The sequence below is a fragment of the Anser brachyrhynchus genome (assembly GCF_964034855.1).
Source record: "Anser brachyrhynchus genome assembly, chromosome: 1".
Classification (NCBI taxonomy): Eukaryota; Metazoa; Chordata; class Aves; order Anseriformes; family Anatidae; genus Anser; species Anser brachyrhynchus.
In genome coordinates, this window is record NC_137694.1 from 182,661,103 (window position 1) to 182,685,004 (window position 23,902).

Genomic DNA, 23,902 nt, shown 5'->3' on the forward strand with positions numbered 1-23,902 from the left:
CATGTTTCAGTCTCTGACCCTGTGTATCTGGGAACAGCCTGCCTATCAGTCCCAGCATGATTATCACCGTGAACCATGTGACAGAGATGCTATCAGACTGCTTCTGCACTGCCTCTGCCACTTGCAGATGAGATACAGTTAAGATGCAGTCTCAATGGATGGCGCATCTCGTGAGATAACTCCGGGCCCATAACTCTCCTCCGGCCATGGTCTTGCTGTCTGAAGCAGTCATTCCCCATGCTGCCTCTTGCTGCACATCGTAGCTTCCTCCTAAAGGGCTCTGCCCCTGAAAGCTGCCCACTGGGTTATTTCCTACCCTGCTTTGGTCAAAAGAGGCTGGGTGAGCTAAAACCTCCTGTTTCAGGTATCTACAGCACCTGTCTTTATGGCCAAAGTGGGTTTGGGAGCACACATGTGAGCCACTGCTGGCAGACCTTGGGCTGAGACAATAAGCAAAGCAGCCAGCATGACCACAGCTTCAAGAGGATGCCTTCCACAACCCTTGGTGCCGCAAGAGCTGGCAAGTCTAAGTTAGGCCCTAACTTAGAGTGGATCACTCTAAGTGGAGTGGTTTCATTTGGGTCCTAATTCAGCCACCACACCTTGAAAGTTCACTTGACATTGACTTCTACCAGGGGTCTTTTTAAATTTACTTTGCAGTGTCAATGCAAATATAGGCAAACGTTCAAAGCCACCACTCATGGATGTTGAGCTCACCCCAGAGACTGAAGATTTTAGTCTAGGTCCTTGGTATGCTGTTTTTTCATGTCCTCCTTCAGGTCCACGCTAAAAGAAGCCCACGGAGCCACTTGAAAGCTATATGTACCTCCTCCGTGGGATTTGGGAGTTTTGGTGGCACTGATCCTCACAGCCACTGCACGTTGCCCACTACGACCCCACATAGGGAGCACACCCAGAAGCCTATTTCACCTGTTCCAAAGCCCATGTGTACAGCCAGAGTGAAGAGTCCTTGTGATAAATGAGAATCATATGCAAGTGGCCAATGGAGGAAAGATTACAAATGGGATGACCTAAAGCAATTTGGGATGTAAAAGACTATAAACGTAGGTGGTGAGAAGGTTTGTTGGGAGACTCCCCACCTGCTGAGCTGTGGTAAGCAGCTCTGTGAGAATTCCTGATTGCGTTTCCTGATGTTTATGAAATAAAACACAGCACCTGAGGTGTGTCTGGTCTACCTGTGTGTTGACGACACAGAAGAGGGATAAACAAGCAGTTATAAAGAATTAACAAGCTTTGTTTAAAGAACTCTATTTCAGCATTGCAGTTGTCCAGGAGCACCCAACATTGTAGTTACTGTAGCTCCACCGAGAAGTGGTAAAATGTTAAGGGACAGCAAGTCATTCACTCCAGTCTCTTGTTCATGGCCTAAAATAGTGATGTATTCAGTTCTTATCTACATTCAGGGAAAATTAGTCCCTCTGCTCCATAAACTTGTCTTTCGACTGCGAGCTGAATTAGATTTCTCATGAACTCCTAGATGCCTGCTTATGGTTTTGCTCATCGTGACCTTTCTGCATAAGAAGCCTCGGAGATAAAGTGGGTATATGGCCTCTCCATAATTCCAAGAACTACTCTTATCCATGTGAAACATATACAGGAACATCTTCTAATACTTCAAGCAATCCTGATTTCCCAAAAGCACATATATTTAAGTGTGAGCCAAATACAGAAATCCAGAGAGCTTCCAGATACCACGTAAGCTGCAGGGCCCCTTCCATTGGGTGAAAGATATGAAACATTGCCATGTGATTGCTAGCACCACTCCTTGAGCTGAGACCATTTCTCTCTTAAGAACCCATAAGGTCTGTTCATCAGGATTTACTTCCCTTTCCTACTACTCATTGCCCTTCTGTGGCTTCTGCATAAATAGCATTTGAATTTTGCTTTAAGTTTTTGTGTGTTTTTTTTTCCTTTCCACTAACAAAACTGAAAGTTGTTAACAACAGCAAGCAGAAGAAGGAAATACTGAGCACACCAGAAGGCACACGAGCTGAGGTAAGACAAGATTTGTCTGCTTTTTCTGATGTAGATAGAAAGGGTTGCAATAACTCAAATACAAACTACTAAAGCACGACCTTCGTCTTACTTGCAGTAAACTTTGAATTTGCTAGTAGCTGTGGTTGTTAACTAAATTTCTCTGTGATAACACAGGGCTTCTGAATTTTCTTTGGCAGAAAAAAAGAAAAGTAGGTTTATGTAACTAGGACTGTTTCCAGATGGAAGATAGCAGTCAAGTAGTGGATCTGATTAAGTAAGTCTTGTTTTTTAACTAGATGACAAATATAGATTTAGTTTATGGCCAACTTTTAAAATAAAAAGGGCTAGAGGTCAGATTCTTGCATGTAGAAAGGTTAATAAAATGCCATATGTTTTGGCAAATTGAATTCAGTGTTAATTCCAAATATTACATTCTGTTACATTTATTCTTGGTAATGCTGCTCCTGAAACACAAAGTGAATACTAGAAAGAAAGCCAACATGAACTTTAAGGAATATTAGAACTTCTGTTGCTTCTATATAGCAGCAATACCACAACTGCCTTCCTATTCAGATAATGAATATGATGAGACTGCGGTGTCTGGGGTCTTCTGCAGACAAAAGGGATACTGTGATAGATTCACAGAGCACCTCTTCTTCCTGTAATACAACCAGGTCTATATACCTCTTAGCATGACAAAGATATGTATTTTGAATGAATAGCCTGAAATCCTTATTCATCATTACATATGCAGAACATCTTATTGAAAATATGTTCTTTGGTAGTTCTCTGCATTACAAAGATCTCAGTAGTAGATCTCAAGGCAGCAGATTTTGAGCTTTTACTTGGTCTTTTTCAATTTGGAAATAGAGAGTTCCACATTTATACATTTAGCAGCAGTCCCCTCCATCACACCTCCCCGAAAGGAGCATGTCCTTCCGTCCGGGCAAGCACAGAAACTGTTCCCATTGTCAGCTGAGATGCTGGCTGACTTGTCTGTCCGCTCATGGTGTAGCTCCCCACTAGAACTGGGGAGAGCCCAGGCTGCCAGTGCTGCCTGCTCCTTACTGCACAGAGGAACACCCTCTTCTACCTGCTTGAAAGCAGACTCCCAACAGCCCTGCTGAGCACCACAAGTCCCAGTGCTGTGGGACCCTGTGAATAATAGTGCATTCACACTATCCTCCACCTCTGAAAATCTGCAGACCTTGACCCTATCCTCCTGTACGTACTGAAGAGACCCAGATTTTTTAGTCCTCACTCTTAAAATCCTCCACAAGTCTGGTCTGACTACTGAACTCTAGAGGACTGTGTTGCAGATTTGTTAAGCCCCACACTTTGCTTCTTACCCTTTAGCCAACTTTCAGTCCGTAGGATAACATACCTTCCAGCTCTCCGGCAACTTAGAAACATTTAGTGCAGAGCTTTGTCAAAAGCTTTGACAAATCCAACTGTGTAAATGCGTAAATATGCGTATACACGTATAAAATGCCCCCCTTCATCCATCCTTACAGCCCTTCAGCAGGCGAGTAGGGCAGGATCGAGACCACCAACTCACAGCCTTCGAGTTCCTCTCTCAAGCCTTTCTTGTAGGTGAAGAGCTTTAGTGGTGACACACTGGTCCCCTGGCACCGTGCTTGATTGTAATGGTGGGTTATGTGCTTTGGCCAGCAGCGCCACATTTGAGATCCTTTGGGATACTCACATGAATGCCACATGGACCTCACTAATTATTGGCTTCTTACTTATCTAGCCAGCTTAATATTTCCTGCACACATAACGTCAAGTGCATCTAGCTCCTCTGACCTAACAGGTTTTGTTGAATTTTCTGTGTTTTTTTTTTCTTCTTTCTTTTTTAATGCCCCCCCCAAATTCTGTAGAATGCTTGGTTCTGGAACCAGGCTCTACTGTGATTGTTAGTACAAGGCTCTCTCCATCCAAAACTGCTTTAACTAGGATCCATGCAGCACTAAAGATCAAATGCAGAATAACATCTTGTATTGTGGATTGTGGGACTAATTATCCTAGGAACTGTGCATTTGTTGCATACAGATATCATCTCTGTATCTTATTCTGATGCAGTATCACATCTGTACAAAGGCATCTGAAATCCCCTGCTAATACTATCTGCTTTCAGCTTTTCTAATCTCACTTAACATTTTCTGATGACTATCATCGTCGTGATGAGGAGCTTGGTAGTGCAGTCCTAGTACTATATTTTTATTATCATAGGATGGGATGTTTGCCCACAAGGACTTCGTAGCGCTTCTCTGTAGCGATAATATTTTTATGCTATTGCTAGTTACACAGTCCTTCCTGCACAGTGCCACTCCTCCACCTGTACATCCTACACTATCATTACCATAAAGCCGGTAGCATGGCAACACAGGCTCCCATTGATTATCCTCTCCCCAGCAGGTCTCTGAGGTGCCTGTTGCACCAGGGCTGCTGTTTCATGCCAAACCTTCCAGCCCCCCTGTCTTATCCTAGGATTTGAGCTTTGGTGCAGAATTACGTGTAAGGTTTGCTTTTTCTCACTCCCTCAATATAGCATGTGCCAGCCTTTACGGGCAGTTGGATTTGCCTTCCCTGGTTATTGCTGTTATTGCAGCTGTGCTTTACAGCTTTTTTTTTTTTTGCTTTTTCCCTCCTGGCCTTTTCAGCAGTGCACTGGATGTCAGCAGCACTGCTCTTGCAGCTCTTGTCAGTCCAGCCCACTTGCTCTCCCATGCCCGTCAGCTCTCCTGTTGCTTCTAATCAATTATTCCTCTGCAAACCTTTCAGTCTGCAGTGCCAGCACTCCGGCTTCACTCTGGGTATGGAGCGGCCTATCCTTTCTGTACGGTTTGCCTTTATCCCAAAAGATCCCTCATTTCCTTACATCCTAGATCTCTCCTCTCTACAGTCTCATCCACGTGCTGAAACGCCCCAAGTCTGTGCAGACTGCTATCTGCATCCCCAACTTAAAATCTGGTAGTTTTGGGACACTTTTATTAGTTTAGTATCTCCTTCAATCAAGATTAGTCTCCTTTTTCTTTTGCTCTGTCAGTTCCCCACCTGGCTTGTGTACCCATGTTTCTTGAGAGTGTTAGATTCACTTTCTTATTGCCACATAATCGTAAATCACACTCAAGCCAGGCTAAAATAAAAGGCAGCATTTTTATTCATAATAAAAAAATATAATTTTGTATATATATGATTTATAATAAAAGGTCGATATTCCTTGATGATATCCATAATAATCAAGCTGTAAATGTTTCTAGAAAACTTCTCGGAGGAGAAGAAATTAAAAAATAAGACCGCCCAAACTCAACATCTAATCTACTTACACAGCAGTTACTTCAGAAAAGCCTCCCTTTTCCTTGATCAGTGGATGTGCTCCCTCTCCTGCCAAGGTAGAGCTTTGGGATGTGCATCAGCTCCTTCTTCTTGGTAGCTTCCATCAGAGAAAGTCACATAAAGAAAAAACTCCTCCCAGTGAGTTTCCAGCAGAGAAGTCTTCAAGCACCACTGAAGGGAGACTCTCATTGCAGACTGTCCCTTTCTCTCCCTCTTTTTTTCTCAGAAGGATATTAGACTGAACTATCAATCTCCCTTTGGAAGTCTTTTTGGGGACCGTATAGATCCCCTCTCACCTGAAACCCCTGCTGTTTGTTCCTGACCCAGGAGACAGTCTGGATGCTCTGTGAAAAAGTTTGTTGCCTTTCCTTAGACATGTCATTCTTTCTGTGTATCAAGGAGCCATCTCCTGGCCTTAGCTGGCTGGTGAACAGCTCTTGGCTTCAAGGACGGGATTAAAATTCTCTCCTTCTCCTCTGTGGTTGCTTGAGATAGTCCTGCGTGGAATATGTCTTTCACTGCACATCTTCTGCTTGACACTGATCTGTGTGTTAAAACAATTAATAGGAGCATCTGCATATGAAAATTGCAAGGGTCATTCCTGGCCGTTTGCAGAAGGCAGGCACCATGGTGGTTAACGCATTTCAGGCTACTGGTCCCCAGTCTTTTTCTCTTAGACAGCCCATAACACCTTAAGGTTTTACTTGTATAATTTGGAGAGGAGTCTGAGTACTGGCTCGCTTGCCAGATGCAAGAATGCTGAGTTTCCTCAATTACACATACACATTTGGTTTCTTGAAGGTCTTCAGATGGCAGGAGAGATAAGGAGCACAAAATATCTGTAATGGTAGTTGCTAGCTGGATAACCTCACCTGAAGAGCTTGACCAATGGTAATTCAGGTTCTGTGCCTGTAGTGCACAGAGCACAGGTACCCAAGGGCTTTTCATCAACGGGACTTTCATTACTCGTGGTGCTGAGCAGGGCTTTGAATTTGACCATGCTCCAAGTTCTTCCTCCTCATTCTACTCCTTTATCTCACAGAAGGGCTTGGTGACCTGCACAACAGGGATGCTTCTACAACTGGCAGGTTTCTTCACTGATAGATATTTTGTTGTGTTTCGAGGTTTCTAAAGGCACAGATGCTTGAGTCATAGCAAAACACAATCAACAGGTCTCTTTCCTTTGTAATACATAGGGATGCAATGTTTCCCTGCAAAATGGGACCAACTTCCATTAGGAGAAAAGCTGGTTCCTGATCCCACACAGAAAACTTCGGTGTCAGACAGTAAGCAACTTGTACAGAGTCAACCAAAATCATTCAAAACTCCTCAGACCACAAAAGATTTGTTAGGGACTGTACCTTGTCTATCCCCTCCACTGTGGAAGAGGCTCTCGGATGAGGTTTACTCTAGGAGCACTTGTTTCCAGAGGCTTTGCTGAGCACTAATATTCAGTTTTCCCCATTCCAGTCTTCAGTGCTCCTAAGCTTCCTAGATATTGTCTTTGTTTTCTGGAGGGATGATTGCGGTCACTGCAGGGATGGACACAAATTCACTGTGAGTGAAATGTCCTCATTGCCTAAGCTGCCACGGTCCCGTCTTGCCACAGGGAGGGTAAGCCCTGTCCCACAGGAGCCCAGCCTGGAGAGGTCCCATTTCCCATGCTCCGTCTCACAGGGGAACCAATAAAAGGTGACTGCTAGGGCACATCTGGTTGCTATATTAGGGGATCCAGACACAGCCCTGAAGATGTCGTGGGCTGCCCTCAGCATAGCACAGGCTCCCACACCATGGGAAAAGGCTAAGGGTTCACAAATCACCTCCCATTCACAGCAGCATTGCCAGTACTCTAGTGGGCAAGTGGCAGACAAGGGCTCCCAAGTCTAGATCCTACTCTCCCCCCTAGGGAGACTCCAGGAGTGCAAATAATTTCATTTAAAATCATGAAGCCTGTGAGGTCCAAATTAAAATACAACGCACAATCATGTGCCATTGGCCCAGTATCACTCCCTCTGGAGCAAATTAAGACGTCCTTCTTAATGCAGTTGGAAATCTCATATAATTCTCTTTTTTAGGGTAAAAATTTCCAGAGCTTCATTTCTGGGATGTGCTGGTAGATGCAGAGAGGGGATTGCTGTCCCACTGTTAAACAAGTAACAAGACTAGAGACTTCATTTTCAAATACTACTAGCTGCAGGTTTGCTGGGAGAAGAAACGAGGAGTTTAGCAAGGAAATAGCCTCTAATGAGAAATATATATTATTTAGAGTGGTTTAGTGATCAGAGATTTTGATTTGATTGAAATATAGTCTCATGGAGGGGGAAAATGTCACTCTCTATGAACACAGCCTGTTTTTTCGCAGGCCATTTTCATTAGGACTGCTAATGCAGGCAGTCCTGGAAGTGTGCATAGATGAGTGTCTGATTTAGAGAAAATGAGCACAAAAAAGGTTGAAAAAGCAGTAAACGAAGCAAAGGCCCCACAAAAAGAGACCTTGGAAACCAATTAGAGGAAAGAAGAAATAAGGAGGAGGGAGTTAAAAAAGGAACCATGCATGACTAGCACAACATTTACTCAGTGTTTCAGGTCGAAACATCCGTAATTGACACATATTGAAGTGTGTCAATATGCCCTTGGTATTGCTCAGGAAAGCTCAGTGACACGCTTTCAACAGCAGATAACATACCAGAAAAAATTGTCTAGTTCCAATTGGTGAATTGGAACTAGACAAATTTTGACTTTTTATCCTAATTTGAAGCACAAACTTACCAGCGGACAGTGATTTCTCTTTTGATGTTCCCTTGGGAGGTAACTGGGGACTCAAAACCTCCCTGCTACAAAATGGCTGGTGGTAAGTCAGGTTATTTTGCATAGGGAAGATCAGGGAATTGCCATCAAAATGTAGGCATAACATTCACCTTCAAGAGCCAGGATTTTCATAGTTTGAGATAACAAAGAGATGCTGTAATACTGAAACCATTTAGAGCTTACTTGGTGCTTTATATCTTGAGATTTTTACATCTTGAGATCATTTACAGGAGCATTGCAAGTGATTACTCATTAAGGAACCTTTATTTTCCACTGCATCTTGTAACTTCTGCCCTGTGAAACCACCCCAGCACTGAAGTCCCTGCAGAGGCTGCAACCCTGAACTCACTCCACTTCTTTCTACTTTGGCAGGAAGACTCCAGACTATGAATATTTCCGAGACGATGCTAAACAACTCAAATAGCAGCTCATTCAACTATACCATTGATGCCTTCAAGCAAGCCATTTATCCTGTCATGTACCTCTTTATCTTCTTCCTGGGTGCTGTTGGAAATAGCCTCTCCATATATGTTTTCTTCCAGCCTTCCCAGAGGAAGACCTCAGTAAACATTTACATGCAGAACTTGGCTGTTTCAGATCTTATGTTTGTGAGCACTTTGCCCTTTCGGGCCTCCTATTACCTGTTGGGATCGCATTGGATATTTGGTGATATTGTCTGCAGGATTATGACTTACGCCTTGTACGTGAACATGTATTGCAGCATTTATTTTCTCACCGTGCTCAGCGTGGTTCGTTTCACCGCCATTGTCTACCCATTCAAGCGCTGGAAAGTAACCAACATGAAGTATGCCAAGATAACCTGTGCAGCGATATGGGTCTTTGTTCTGGCAGCCTCCAGCCCTCTGTTTTGCAAACAAATTGCTGGGTACAGTAACCCAGACAAATGCTTGGACCTCCACCCTGAAAGCACAGATATTCTCCTCATGATGAACAGCATTGTCCTCGTTGTGGGCTTCATCCTGCCCTTTTGCACGATTATCATCTGCTATGTCTTTGCCATCAGGGCACTGCTCAAGTCCAGGACTCCTCAGCGCAAGAAGATGGTCTCTCACAGGAAGGCACTGTCAACCATCATCATCACTCTCATCCTCTTCCTCCTGTGTTTCCTGCCGTACCACATACTGAGGACAGTCCACCTGATGCTCGACAGCTGGAGCCAGAACAACCTGTCCGTGCACAAAGCACTGGTGGTCACGCTCTGCCTTGCTGCCATGAACAGCTGCCTCGACCCTGTGCTCTACTACTTTGCTGCTGAAAATTTCAAAGCAAGAATCAGAAGTTTATACCGGAGGTAGCTGGTGCAGAACTGCAAAATCACATACGCACATTCCTGCTGGAGCATCTAGACTGGGTCCATGCTATTAAATGAAAGAGGCTGCATGGCGCTGGCCACCCTGTAGCCACGCTGCTCTGTGCCAGGCCCCTCTGGACCACAAGTGTCTGGGAAAGACCTCACGGGGTTGGCCAAAAGCAAGGCAGGAGTTCGGTGGCATGTCTGGTCAGAGGTTAGGTGCCTGGGTGTGATCCCTGCTCCTTGTCTGTTGAGCACTGTAGATGCAGCTCTAGTGCCCACCTTCCCCATGACAAGGGAAGGAAAGGAATGTGCCTTGCTACTGGAGTCCATTTATTTAATTTCACGATACCCAACCAGTGATTTAAAGGGAAAACGCTCACCTGAGTATCTTAGTGCCTCTTTGCTCTCTGTTTCTCTGCACATGCAGAGGTGCCTATCTCAGGTGCTGTGTCACCCAACAGCTTCACACTCCTCTGCAAGGTCTCTTCACAAACACTGGCCAAAGGTTTACACATAATAGAAATGTAAAGTATCACTAATACTTTCTGCTGAGGCTGACTTTGTAGATCAGGTGAAGAACTAAATGGGACCCAGTGCTGGCACAGCCTGTTTAGAAGGCATTACCATTTCCAGATTTTCCTCTCTGAGCTGGCCACTGAGGTATTTTGTTTAACATTTCGCTGATTATCAAGTGAGATAATGGTTTCCAGCAAACAGTGTGGGTACTGGGATGCTACGAATGATGACTATTGGCAGTGAGGGCAGGACGTGGGCTGGCATGGAGCTGGAAGGCTGCAGGTTTGGCAGCTCATCCTCATGTAGGGATCCAGAAGAAAACTAAAATTATTTAGGCAATGACAAGTTACTCCTATGCGTACTTTGGGAAATCTCATGAAATGGCTGTCTGCATTTTTAAGTCCGTGAATAATTTGTAGCATATTTCCTACAAATCAGACCAGTTGCAATTAAGTGAAAACAGGGTCCAAACTCTGACCACATTGAGATTTCTTTTTAATTGTACCTCATTTTTTAATAATAATTAAAAAAAAAAAAAAAAAAGACTTGTCATGGCTTGTCATATTTCCCAGGAAAGCAACTGTCTTATGAAAACTTGCAGACGCGGCTGAAAGCCTTCTCTTCCTGTGAAATCCTCCCAAAGGAAGGTTTCTGCCAGTGAAAGTGCTTTCTCAATGCTCTGAACCTTGCTGGAGAAAGCTCTTGGTAAACTGAGCATTATTACTCCCAAGCAAAAATAACTGCAACTAGCTATTTTCAGCTCTGTCTCAAATTTGCAGAAAACATGTCATTGCTGGTCAGGTGGAAAAGTACTTGACATAGCTTTGGGAAAATCCTGTTTTTCTTGGCTATCTAAGGGTTATATTCAATTGAAGAGTCAATGTGTTTTAGTCATTTTATGCTGTCTTTGACGTAAGCACAAAGCTTTATCATGAAGTTTTCACCGACTTTCATTTTCCAAATCCTTATTTCAATAGCTCAGATTGGCTTATGTGTCCAGCGGCACATCTTGAAGCTGATGTAAGGAAGCCATATGAATTCCTGCAGTGCTGGGTCCCATGCTATTGAAGGAATAAAGAGTAATACGTAAGGTCTGCAATGTCAGTGGGACCAAGATGGTAGCCTGTGCAAAAAGATAGTGGGCAAATAATTAGAAGGAAAGAGGGCAACTTCTTTTTATGTGTTTTTCCCCTGTCAGGAGTAAGCCTGAGCAGGGACAAGTGACAATCTTGGAGCCTCTGGCAAGGTACTCTACACCTTAAATGCTACAAGGGAATGGAAAATAACTAGAGATGGTTATCTTCAGCCTAATCTCACCAATGTGTTTGTGTCTGTGTCTATCCAAATGCACCCTATTAGTGAATAGTTTTGCATCTAAAGGATAGATATATCTCACTTGTGTCAAAACCATGTTTCAATAAACTAGATTGACTAGTTGCTGAGGTTATGTTTTGTGTTGATTGTACAGCTAACAAGGAATCTCTTTGGAGTGCAGGGGGAGAAAGGTGAAGACACGGAGATCGAGTTTGTGTAAGCGGGCTAATATTTCACAAGACAGAAATGTCTCTGGAGGTATGAGAGCATCCTGTTGTCATCTTCACCAAGGAAATAGTTGGGAACATGAGTCAAAATCTGGGGTGTGGATATATTAACAGATTTTCTTAATATTATTTACTTGCAAAAGGATTGAAGTTCATCCGTGTTAGAGATCCTCACCTACAACTTTAGAAATACTTGCATAACTTGCATAACATGCATAACATGCCACACTCACATTTACTGTCATTTCTCTATTTGGTACCCTTGTATGTTTCTGCCCACTGAACAGAGGACCATGTAGTAAAAAAAAAAATAAAAAAATCAACAACAACAACAAAAAAGAACAAAACCACACACCATGTTTATTATGAAAAATAAAGCTCCTGACAGTTAAATTCCTAGCAATGCTTCTGGGTTCCTCAAGGGACCACCTACCCTTACAAAGTATTTTGGCACAGTTCCTTAATTTTCCAGGAGACAAAAATCTACAAATAGCTATGTGCCTTAAAATTTAAACCAATGGTAAATTTTTGAGCTTGAAAGAGATATAAGTATAGAAATAGAAGTCTTTAAGTGACTGGTACCCCTAAACAATTGTAAATGTGTTAGCTTCATATACATATTTTCCTGTCATTCATGGAAGCCCTGGTATTTCTAGGCAAAGGCAATTTTTCAGTCCAAAGCTACACCAGGGACAAAGAGGTTTTCTAAAGTAAATCTTCCTGCATCCTGAACCACTTGACCCTCAGCACAGGGAAATACCACTCTTCACATTTGCATTTTCACCCTGGTTCGCATGTTTTCCTGATGGAGCAGTGTCACAGTGCACAGGGAAGCATCATGTTTTCGTGGACTACAGACATGCCTCTGCATCCTGCCTCTTCTGTTTTCCAAATGTGACCCTATGCTCTCCCAAAGGATAACTCTGCTCCTTGCCATTTTATAAAAGATCTTTCCGCATGCATAAAAAAAAATGGAAGTGGCACAAATCAGAAGAAAAAAACAATGTTTGGGATAAATATTACTCTTCAACTAGCCAATGGTGAACAAAAGCCTTTCAGGGAAGACTGGTGTGAATTGGAAGAGAATTGCTGAGCAACCTGTTTTTCTTGTTATTGTTGTTGTTTGTTTTGTTTTGTTTCTAGTATGGGCTGGAGAACTTTATTATAACCAATGTACTATATATAGTAGTCTAAATTATATCTAAATTATATCATAAACATTACAAATTATGACTAGTATAATAATATATATAAATAAATGGAATATGTATTTGTTGTGTCATATTCAGTATATTTAACATACATAATGCTGCTTTTTATATAAATATATGTAATGTATTATTACAAGCAATGTATTATCTCACATAATTTTCATTTTCATGATATTTCTTCTGCCCTCCTCAACATATATACTGTTACCAAGGCTTGTATTTTGCTTGAGCTCCTAAGCGTGTCTGGAGAAAGAGGTACACACTTTGCTTCCCCTTCCAAGCTTCATATTCCTCTGTGCTGTAACAGCACATTGTCTGTTGGCAGCAGACCAGGCGTCAGATTTTTTCGCCTGTCTTTGAGCTGCTGCTGCTTCTCATCGTCCCAAGATAGAAACGACCTGCTGCCCCTCCAGCTGACAGGAGCGGAAATAAGTTCCATCCAAAACAGCCAAGTTCAGTCACAGTCAGGAAGAGTCAGATGTTATTTCATATTAGTCCATTTGTGTACTAATATTTTTATTTCCTGCATGGTATCTGAGCCAGTTCGAACGACACCCTCTTTCAAAGGCTGTATTAAAAGCGCAAACTCAAATTCCCTGAGAGAGCCCAGTATTGTTCAAGGTGCTGCAGCTTTCTGGCCAGCACTGACCATGACCTGACACACAACATGACTGTCCCCATCTAGCTCTGTAATCCCCTACCTCTCACAACATTGTGCTGTGTACATACAGGAATCTTTCTAGACATCTGCAAATATAAGCAACGTATTTAATTGCATGCAGCTGATGGTATGTAGTTACATCTGTTTATCCACTGGTCAAAAGCTTAAGGAAGCCAAAGGAATTAAACAGCTTCCTTTGTCCCAGATTCCCTTTTGGCCTCTCAGAGAATCTGGCCTGATTTCCACCACCACTTCCCCTCCCTTTGATTTTACAGCTGAAAGCACGAAGCTGCCTAAGGCTGGGGCCAAAGCCTGGTCACTCAAGTCACATTCCTGCTCACATGAGCAAAATTAGACCCTTCATTTCTGAAGCTGAGAAATAAAGCTCTGCACTTTAGTGTCTGCCACCTGTATCACCTTAGGTAGGCCTTGCATGCTGGGGCTGGTAGTGGGCAGATTGACTCATCAGGTTGGGTGTCCCCGTTTCCAGACATGGAGCAAACATGTTTGCTGGTGTTATGCCTTCCTCTGAGCAGCCATGGCATGTGAACTGGGGAAGGTTCACTCACACTGGAGCTATGTTTTATAATGTACACAATTTTTGTAAAGGATATCAGCTGAGGTGGGGATCTACACTTGGTGCAGGTGGTTTTTTTTTTATCTTATTGCCAGCTTTCTGCGCTGGAAGTAATTTCTAGTGACCTCCCACTGCAAGTCTCCATATCTGTTTTTGAGGGCTTTGTTTCAAATGCTGGCATATAGAAGTTGATAACAAAGGCCACAAAGCTGGGGCTGAGCCCTGCCCATGAAAACCACTGCTGTCTCATTCATCAGCCTTCTGATGTGGTTATGGCCTGGTCATGAAATGCTTCTGGTACAAAGCACGTGGCAGCAGAGAGCTTGGCCATCCCTGGCAGGCTGGCTCCAGGCCCTGCTGAGGCCTGGCCCAACAAGCCCTCCATGGAAGAGACAGCCTCGCTTGTGTTCGGTTTCTCTTTGCAACTAGTCCCTTGCCAGAGTTTCAGGAAAAAAGATATTTTTTCCTGATATTATGCTTTGCTCATTGCTGAGATACTGTTTGCATGCTGTGTGTTAGCGTTTTTTCTTGGCAGCTACAAGGACAAACCCAGAGAGAATGGGAAAAATGATCCAGCCCAAGAGTCATCATACATCTTTTGAAGGCCTTTATTACTCCAGTTGGAGTTGTCTCTTCTGGTGGTCCCTCACCACTAGACGACAAGATTTAAACCCAAGTCAGAAATGTGAACATACTCTAAAAACAGTACTATCACATTGATTTTTTTCTTTCTTCCTTTTTTTTTTCTTTTTTTCTTTTTTTTTTCTTTTTCTCTTCTTCATTTTGAATCTCACTGAACTTTGCTGTTGAAGACATTGAACCTAGGCAGTCTGCATGGCATTAGGTTGATGGTAAGCATGGAGAATTCCCTATATAAAACTGATAGCAGCAGAACAGGCAAACGCAGCTCCTCCAGAAGGTGGAGGTGGTGTGTGGAGAACACAGCTCAGTGCTGCTACACCAGCCCTTCACAGGTGTACACTCACTTGGGCAGCCTGTGATCCCGGATTTGAAGCACACCCTCTGGCTGGCCATATTTGTGGACCTTTCTGTTCCATCTGCAAACTCCTGATTACACTTAAGTAGTGATTTATGTTTGAGCTAGCTGGGCTATGGAGCTAGCAGGCTATGCAGTATGGGGAAGCATAAGAGCAGATGGGCAGGTCCAGTTGGGACTGGCATAGGAAAGCACATTGCACCATCCTCAGAGGAATGGGACGTTCAAGCCAACACTCAAAGACAATGCATCTTAAGCCCACCTGCAGACCTTCTCCAGTCTCAGGATCTCTCATTTTACCATTTACTTTTCAGGGCCACTGCAGCTCAAATAGCAGGCTGTGGTCTCACAGGGAGAACCCATCTACAGGCTTGCAAGGAGCAAGATGACCTCAAGGTCTATGAACATGGCCTGTGGTGCTTTTTGCTATTTTCTGACTATCTGATCTAAAGCTTGAGCGCCCTGTCTTTCAGGGGGGATCCTGCAGACCTGACTCACAGTCAGCAAAACACAGCACCACACAAGCACATGACGTGGGCAGCCAGCCTGTCAATAGGGACAAGAAGTTCTTCTTGGGGTTGTGCTATGGGAGATGATAAATGTAGAAATGACAGACTTTCCTCAGATACCAGTTCCACTGATGCACTTTACACTGGCAAGAAGCAAAAAGTGTTATTGTCTCCCCCTAAATTACCTTGAGTATTCCAAAGCCATGAGCAAAGAGCAGCATGCTGAAGCAAGACAGCATTTAAATGAGCCTTTCCAAACACCACTCCCCAAGTAAGACTTTTTCCCTTGAATCAGCCAGCAGTAAGCACCTTTAAAAAACACTGAATCTCCTCATGAAAGCCTTTAGATGATCATGTCCTCTTACCTCAGATTCTAAACCAAGAGTGGCGCACACACAGCTACTCATCGAACCAAACCAGTAATATCAATGTAGAGACACACACCTATAAAAGGGAACTCCCAAACCAAAATACCCCCTCTCCCATGTCCTCTCTTTGGCCAGTACACCCTGCTGTTTCCACCCATACTGTTTATATGCCATCTAACCACTGAGCTGATGAGATGACATAGCTTTGGAGACCAACCAAGACATTGGCAGAGCGTCTATACCTGGTCAGAAGAGAAGGGGTAAGGATGACCATCATTCCTGTACCCCTGGGCAGCTTGGAGGGCCAAGGATACCCTGACATCTGCCTGTCTCTCCTGCCCCACCCCAAAAAATGCGTGTGACACTTTGGCAGCCAAATGGATGGGGAACCAGAGGGAACTCTTTTAGCTAAGCGTGACTAAAACTGACTTTAGGGTGCATCCAGCTTCAAGTTTCATAGGGAACCGGGGTCACGGGGCAAAGAGAAACCAACAGTAAGGGGAATGGTGCCAAAGACTTTCTCAGAAAACATCAAGTAAAAGCAAGGAACTTATGAAACCTCTGCCAGGAATAGATCGGCATGGCATGGCAATATCTCCATTTCAGAAATTCATTTACTTAGAACCAATCTTCCAGGAATGAACCTTTAAAGTCACACAGGAGTGTTCCCAAGTTGCTTGGACTGTGCCTCATAGCTGAGAACTTTCTTAATTTTTCCGTACATTTAAAGATGTTTATTTTTTGGTTTGTAATGGGCATTTGGTTTGTAATGGGCATTTTCGTAGCCATCACATGGTCCCATAATATACTTGCCTTTGGAGTGCATTCATATTCTTAAGTTTTCGGTACACATTTATTTAGTTACACATGCAGGCACACTCACACTCTCACATTTATTTTTTGTATATTTATATATTTAGGTACTTATATACGGGCCCATAGATATTAATTTGTGAAGTCAATGAATAAGTATCTGATAATCAGTGCCAAACTTTTCAAGGTGAATGTCTTTTATAACCATATTCCATTAATATTCCAGTAACAGATTTTACCAAAATATAAGCTTCAGAACTAGCCAGCCCTCCCTCCTCTACCACCAAATTACAATGCAGATCTGATGTATACAATAGTGAAACTTTGTTCATTAACTGGTGTATTGGCATTCATGGTGCACTGGTGAAACTCTTTCCTTTCTGGGAATAAAAAATCAACAAAACCACCCTAAATCTCTTGTCCAACATTTTGCTAAATTTTGCTCAAAATCCTTATTATGAGAGAATTTCTACTTCCAACTTGACTGTAAGCCACACTTTGGCCTGAGGTGATATGTAAAGCTTTCAACATGCTGTATTCTTTTTTAAGAAGTTGACAAGCTGTCTGTTTTTCACACGCATGAAAACCACGTGGAAAAGATTTCAAAAATCTCTACTGACAGCTGTGAAATAAACAGCAGATTTATGGCCTGACACTGGTGTAGTATTTCTTGCCCTATGGTGTGCAGACTGCTGGGATCCATAGATCCTTCCAAGAGACTACAGTATGTAAGAAAAATAAGCAAATCTGCTGTCACTCAGATTAAATGTGCTAATGGGGGGGGGGGGGGGATTACACATCCAAAGGGAATCAGAAAGTTGTCATGAAACATCGTTACCAAATGTGGACATCACAACCCAAAATGCAGATATCTGTGTTCCCTGCATGTACCACCAGCATGAGTAAGCAAGAGCATAAAAGCAGCAAGGCTGAGCATTAGATTTTGAGAAGTTATGTGCAAACTCCATTGGATAGTGCTGCACTCTGGCTGGGTTCGCAAGTGCTTCAACATATGCAAAGAAGAAAGGGAGATCTAGCAAAAATTCAAACCCTTCAAAACAGCACTGAAGAAAGTAAAGGGATTCTGTTAAAATATTTAGGACTTTTTACCTAAAACCTCCCCCTCTCTCTCCCATTAAGAGCAATGTTCCCAATTACAACTAATTTATCAATGTGGAAGGCATCAAGAGAATTCCAATTTTTAAAGTAGAATGAAGAGATGAAAATGTAATAGCCAAAAATAAAGATGAAATAAAATTATATTGAAGACTCATGAGGAATTGAAATTGATTTGAAGGCCAATATAATCTCCCTCCAGTAGAAGACAGTATTATATCTTCTTCCCATACACAAATGTGTAAGAAGCAATCAAATTTTATTATTTCAAAAAAGATGTGCCATAAGCGGAGGTGGTAACAGAACACAGTCAGATTGTTCTGCAGCTCTGGGGACTTTTGCTCATACACTGTGGGATTGCCCAGCTGCCTCTGGCAAATGTAGAAAAGTATAAAATCAGATGCAAACTGCACTGACACTGTATTTTCAAAATCCAAGCAGGGTATCTGGAAGTGCCTAAAAACACAAAATACAGGAAAGAATGTTAATAAATATGTTGATTTCTATGGGAGGAGACAGACAAAAAAGTAATTCTGAGTAGGGGAAGAAGTGAGTATGGAGACCATAACTATATCAAGGTTGAATTCATGTGCATGGAGCAATGTCCTGGTGCAGCCAGGTGCTTTCCAGGCCAGGCCAGACAATTTAAAACTAGTCAGATTATTTAGACCTCAATATTTCAGTATTATGCTGTGGTGTAGAATGAGCCCGTGATGGATACGGAGGCAAATCCCAAAGTTTGAACCAGAACTGTGTGGCAATAAGCAAAACGCTGACTTAACGAACAGGGATTTCCACCCTGTAAACCACAGAGTGATAGAAATCATAGTGCAGCACAGTTCAGAGAAATATAAAGAGGTCACATTGTGACGATGTGCATTTGAAGCATCCCAGGCACATCTGTCTATGGTGAGCTACAAAACCCCGGGGTGAGATGATCACCTCAGATAGACTCGGCTGGAGAAGTGTCCCAGGCAGGGGGGCTGTGAAGAAATCTCCCCTATATTTTCTGAAAACACTGCAGTACATTAGACTTGGCTTCATTTCTTCCCATAAAATACAATAAGGCAGAAATATTCCCCCCTGCACTTGTGCTGTACTTTTGTGAGAAACTACTTCCACTTCTTTGACGTTTCCCCAAACTGCTCTGTTGCAAGAACTTCCTCAAGCAAAGTCTCTGCCTCCATGTGCATTTAGCTTAGTTTTTGCAGAGGACACCTTCCCCTCCCTCCAGGTTTGCTGCCTGCGGCACAGAGGCTGCCCCACCAGCCCAGCCTCCCCGGCACTACTGGGGTTTCCTGAGCGGATGTCAGCTGCAAGGGACAGATATTAGGTCAGAACTTCATGGCTCTAGCATCAGCCAGGATGTCTCCACCGCCTCTGTGAGTCATCCTGCGAGATGGAGGCCCAAGGGCTGTCTGTGTTTCTGGTGCTTACAAATGCCGGTGGTTTCCTAATGAGATGAGCAGTGGAAAACCAGAGGTGCTATCTCTGGCTGTAATTCAGAGAACGTCTTCCATAAGCACTGTGATGCTACCAGAAGTAGTTTCTGGGTTTCAGATGCCTGTGAGATAAATGCACAAGTCCCTCTTGGTTCCCCATATAATCAGCAGAAGGAGGTGGGCGTTTCCCAGTGCTGGTTTATTCCACCCTAACACAGAGTTGACCACAATGACTTTAAGAGCAGCTCAGGGTGATTCTCAGCCTTTTTTTTTTTTTTTTAAATATATTTTATAGATTGCTACTCTTGAGCAAAACAAATCCCATCTTAAATCTCTCAGTTCTTGCTCATGAAAACCACAGGGACGCAGCACTGGAAGATATCTCCTGGGAAATGGTGCTGCTCTGCTGCCAGCAACAACAACACCATATGTCCAGGTACACAAAGCAATCAGAGGCACCTGAAAAGCACTTAAATGACTAAAATAAAATGTTTCTTTGAAAACCTTTTTCCAGATGATGGCAAGAAACAGTTTTCCAGTTTCCTGTCTAAATGCAATTATAGATGCTTGTTCAAGCATTGACACTCTCCTGTATCTTCCATAGCTGTTTTTTTTTCGTTTATTTTTTCCCCACCTGAGATTTATTTGAAAGACATATTATTGAGTGGAAACATTTTTGTTTTGGTTTATTGCTAAGATAAGCATGTCACATACTCTATGTCACATACTCATGTCATTCTTCTGTGCACCCACTTGAGGCTGATTGCCTCTTCCTGCACATGCATGTTCAGGACTGCACACAGTGTTTCAGCCCAAGTGAAGTAATTTGTTGTTTACAACAGAGGAGGGCCACATATCTGCTCTTGTTATGAATGTTTACAGCAGTGCCTACGCTGATGGATAAAAGAGGCCAAGCAGTCTGGACCAGCTCACACCCATGTTAACATTCAGAACAACCTGGAGCCCTTCAAAATGGAGCTGGGACTGACATAACAGACTCTCTGAGAAGCAGATAATCAACTTTTTGGCTTGGCCTGGCTCCCTTTTATCTAACAATACTCAAAGATTAAGTGGTCTCACATTTTGCACTTCAGATGTTGCTCCTGTCATAGATTTCCCACAGGCTTTTCAACATGATGCTGGAGTCCTTTGCTTTTAATTTGTTACCACATGCTCACTTTTGGTGGCAGCATTGTCAATAATAAGGTAAAAGGGGATGAGTTTCAGGTCTGATTATGGAGGACCCACAATACAAAGTTCCCTACAGCTTCCATCTCCTTCTTCCTGCTGTGATCTTTCTTTAGAGAAGGATAACTGACATATCCTCATGTATGTGCATCTCTTTTTCTTCCTCTTCAATAGCAGTACTAACCAAGAGCTGGTCAGTCCGTGACCCCCAACTTGAAGGACTTACTAAAAAAAATGTTTGCTCTTCAGTCTGCAACACCATTTACCCTAGATCTCTCCCAGTTTGGAGGAAGAGGCTGAGTATTGTGATGCAAGGACTGGACCAGAGCAAATCACGGTTCCTATAAATGAATCATCTCTGAATCTACTGACTACCATAAGACTGCTGTTTTATATTAACTTGATGGATTGCTGAAACTGTAAGAAACAATGTCATGAGAGAGAAGTAGGGAAAGGAAGCAAGACCGGGAAAACCAGTAGTGAGAAGAAGCGGAAATAGGGAAGAAATTAGAAACAGAAACATTTTTATGGGATAACTCATCACAGCATGAGACAGCTTTTGGCGCCACGCCGAGACTTCTCCTGTGGGACAACACTCTTTTCACATTTCTGACTGATGAGAAATGGGTGCCAGAGGTGGAGGTCCCTGATCCCACTGCTGAACACCACAGCTTGCAAATGGCCTGGCCTACTATGGAAAGGGACACGGAGCTGGCCAGGAAGACCCTGGTTCTTCACAGCTACCACTGGGAGCAAAGATCCAGCCTGAGTGAGGAGGACCAAGGCAGGGTTACGTTGATAAAATTATGGCCTTGGTGAGTAACATCTTTGTACGGGAATGGATGCTGGAAGCTGGATGCTCTTTCTAGGGGTATGATTATAACTGTGTTTTGGTGCTGATTGCTGGCTTCATGTATACTTCTCACTTCTCCAGCCACAGAAAACTGGGGAGAGAGCATAGATCCAAGGAATGAAAGAGGGGAACAAAGGGAAGGAAAAAAACAACACACATACTGGAATGGAAAAAAAAAAGAGAGAAAGAGAGAGAGAAACAGGAGTTGACAAAGACATGAGCAAAAGGAAAGAAAGGGGACAAGAAAGAGAAAAAAAAGGGAGACAAAGAAAAGATCTTATTGCTGATATCCAGGAATCAAAGCCATGCAGTGGCAGAGAGGAAGATGCATGCTGCATTTAGAGAAACTGTATAGAAAGTTTAACTTACGTCAGTCTCACTATGACTGGCTTACAGTCACGGGGGAAGTGTTGCATGAGAAAGAGGTAGAGAGGGCAGCAGAGTCCAAGAGACACTAGTCTAAAAGTTTTGCCCAAATATTAGTTCTTGTCATGATGCTTTGTTTAGAACTGTGGGATGTTAACAACTTAAAGAATCATCAGCACCGAGCCCGTCTGAATATTTTCCCAAGGCATATTGTGCATATGACACAGAAAGACAAATGAGTAATAGCTGACAAGAAGACTGAAATGAGTGATATGAAGCAGCTCCTTCTGCAGTTGATATTCTGCAGGTATTAGTGGGGGTCCCACACTGGGGTCTCAACAACCCCTTGATTTAACCCAAATGTCCAGAAGCCTCCTGTTCCTGCTTTCAGTAGGGTAAAATCTACATGCAGTCTAGTAAAGGGAAATGCAGGCTCCAGAAACTGTTGTTTTTCTCCCTTGTTCTCCATCACTCAGAAATGAGTCAACAGTAGCATGAGTGATTCATGAGGAAAACTCTGAGGAAAACTCTGAGACAAAGGATCACTTTTGTCCTCTGCAGACAGATTGCTTTTATGCTCCTAACTCTCTAGCAAGGGAGCCCTGCTCCTTCTCTGCTCGAGGTACAAGGAGTCACCCACTTTGGGGGGGTGGGGGTGGTGGTGGAACTCCCTCATCGCAAGTATTGATGCTTCTCTCCCTTGAGCTAAAAACTAAAGGCTAAAGCTTTGGGAAATCCAAGAAAAGAGGAAAATAGGCTTTGAACTTCCTGGCTTTGTCTGTTCTGAAAACTAAAGGTGGTGAGGCTGAGGACACCAGCACATGTTCATTCATACTGCCAGACTGCAGCTTCCTGGCAGGTTTTGGTCCGTGTTGACAATCTCAGGCAGCACATGAGTTCAGGGCACTGCATGGGCTGGCCAGGAGAGAGTTTGTCTGCAACCACATGGGCTTGTACCAGGAATCGTAGAATGGCTTGGGTTAGAAGGGACCTGAAAGCCCACCCAGTCCCAACCCCCTGCCATGGGCAGGGACACCTCCCACCAGACCAGATTGCCCAAAGCCCCATCCAGCCTGGCCTTGAACACCTCCAGGGATGGGGCATCCACAGCTTCTCTGGGCAGCCTGTGCCAGTGCCTCACCACCCTCTGAATGTCCTCCTAACCTTTAGCCAAAATCTCCCCTCTTTTAGTGCTTAATCACTCTTCTAGGAAGAGTGAACCACGTTGCACCACTTGGTCTCAGTGTGAAGTAAGAGACCCTGAATAGTAGTAGCCAGTGACATCTAGGGAAGGTTTGGGTTAAAGTACTGATTACAATGTAGATGTCTAAAGGAGAGAAGAAGCTGCCCTGTTGTACTGGCAGCCTACTTTGGACAATCCCCGTTGCTATTCTGCACTGTGAAAACTCTCCACCATCCCTCATGTGCAACTCTGAGCCACAATGAATAGCTGTATTACTTACAGCAGCAGCAGTAACAGTAATAGCCACGTTCTTAATCTGCTGGTGCCTTTTATTAGTCTTTGGAGACTTCCAGCTGGAAGAAAGGTCCTGCAAGTATGAATAATTTTGCCTTGGTGCACCTATATAAACTCAGCATAGCTCCACAGAGGTCAATGACTGCTTCAGATATTTACAGGTGGAACTGAACATGAAATATGAGAAGCTTTGCAGAATTGCAAAGAAAAATGAAGCAAATCCTGCTCTATCACTTAGGCATTTAAATAGCCTTTATACAGTTAACCACAGTACGCAGTTTGGTGTTTATAAATATGATTTTTCAATAAAGCAATGCAAGTTTTAAAATGCAGCTGTCACACAGCAGCAGACAGAGTGAGCTCATAAAAGTAAATCCCTCGGTACAGATGACATCACCGAGCTCTTTAAATGATAAACTTTCACCTTCCTGAGCCAATACAAAAGAAGCCTATCTTCTTGCTAAAAATACAGCGTACCAGAAAATCGCATACACTCAAACTGCACATTAAAATGCAGAGGGAGCCCTCTGGGATTTGTGAACAAATATGGTCCTGTGCCAGCTCTGAGTGATTTAAGGCTGTTAAAGTGATGCTCTCAAACAATTAAAAATATCTGCCAGTCTTGTCAGAAGGCTGCCGGGCTCTCGTGGCTCCTGCAGTGTTAGAGTAACTCCATGGTGACGGGTTGATGTTGATGCATAGTGACATCTGAGAGTGGAGGTCTGAGCTCTTACATTTCTACTCCCTGGCACTCCAGAGAAAGGATAAACGGAGAGGTGGTTGCTGTCAATCAGAGACCTTGCACAA

General features: G+C 43.3%; 1 protein-coding gene across 2 annotated transcripts; it reads left to right on the plus strand.

Moving 5' to 3' along the window:
* Positions 1-1,360: 1,360 nt before the first annotated feature.
* CYSLTR2 (cysteinyl leukotriene receptor 2) lies at positions 1,361-15,330 on the plus strand. 2 transcript variants are annotated; one of them, XM_080594851.1, is made up of 3 exons: positions 1,361-1,823; positions 1,955-2,016; positions 8,376-15,330. In XM_080594851.1, the coding sequence occupies exon 3, from the start codon at positions 8,532-8,534 to the stop codon at positions 9,459-9,461; it is 930 nt and encodes a 309-aa protein (XP_080450977.1). In that variant the 5' UTR covers positions 1,361-1,823; positions 1,955-2,016; positions 8,376-8,531; the 3' UTR covers positions 9,462-15,330. The 2 variants fall into 2 exon arrangements, with proteins under 2 accessions (XP_080450977.1, XP_080450978.1); XM_080594852.1 differs by having other exon boundaries at positions 1,361-2,016; positions 8,457-15,330.
* The last annotated feature ends 8,572 nt before the right edge of the window (positions 15,331-23,902 follow it).

Bases quoted from the DNA above. Each gene is read 5' to 3' on its own strand.
- CYSLTR2 (XM_080594852.1), top strand. From the start codon at position 8,532: ATGAATATTTCCGAGACGATGCTAAACAACTCAAATAGCAGCTCATTC.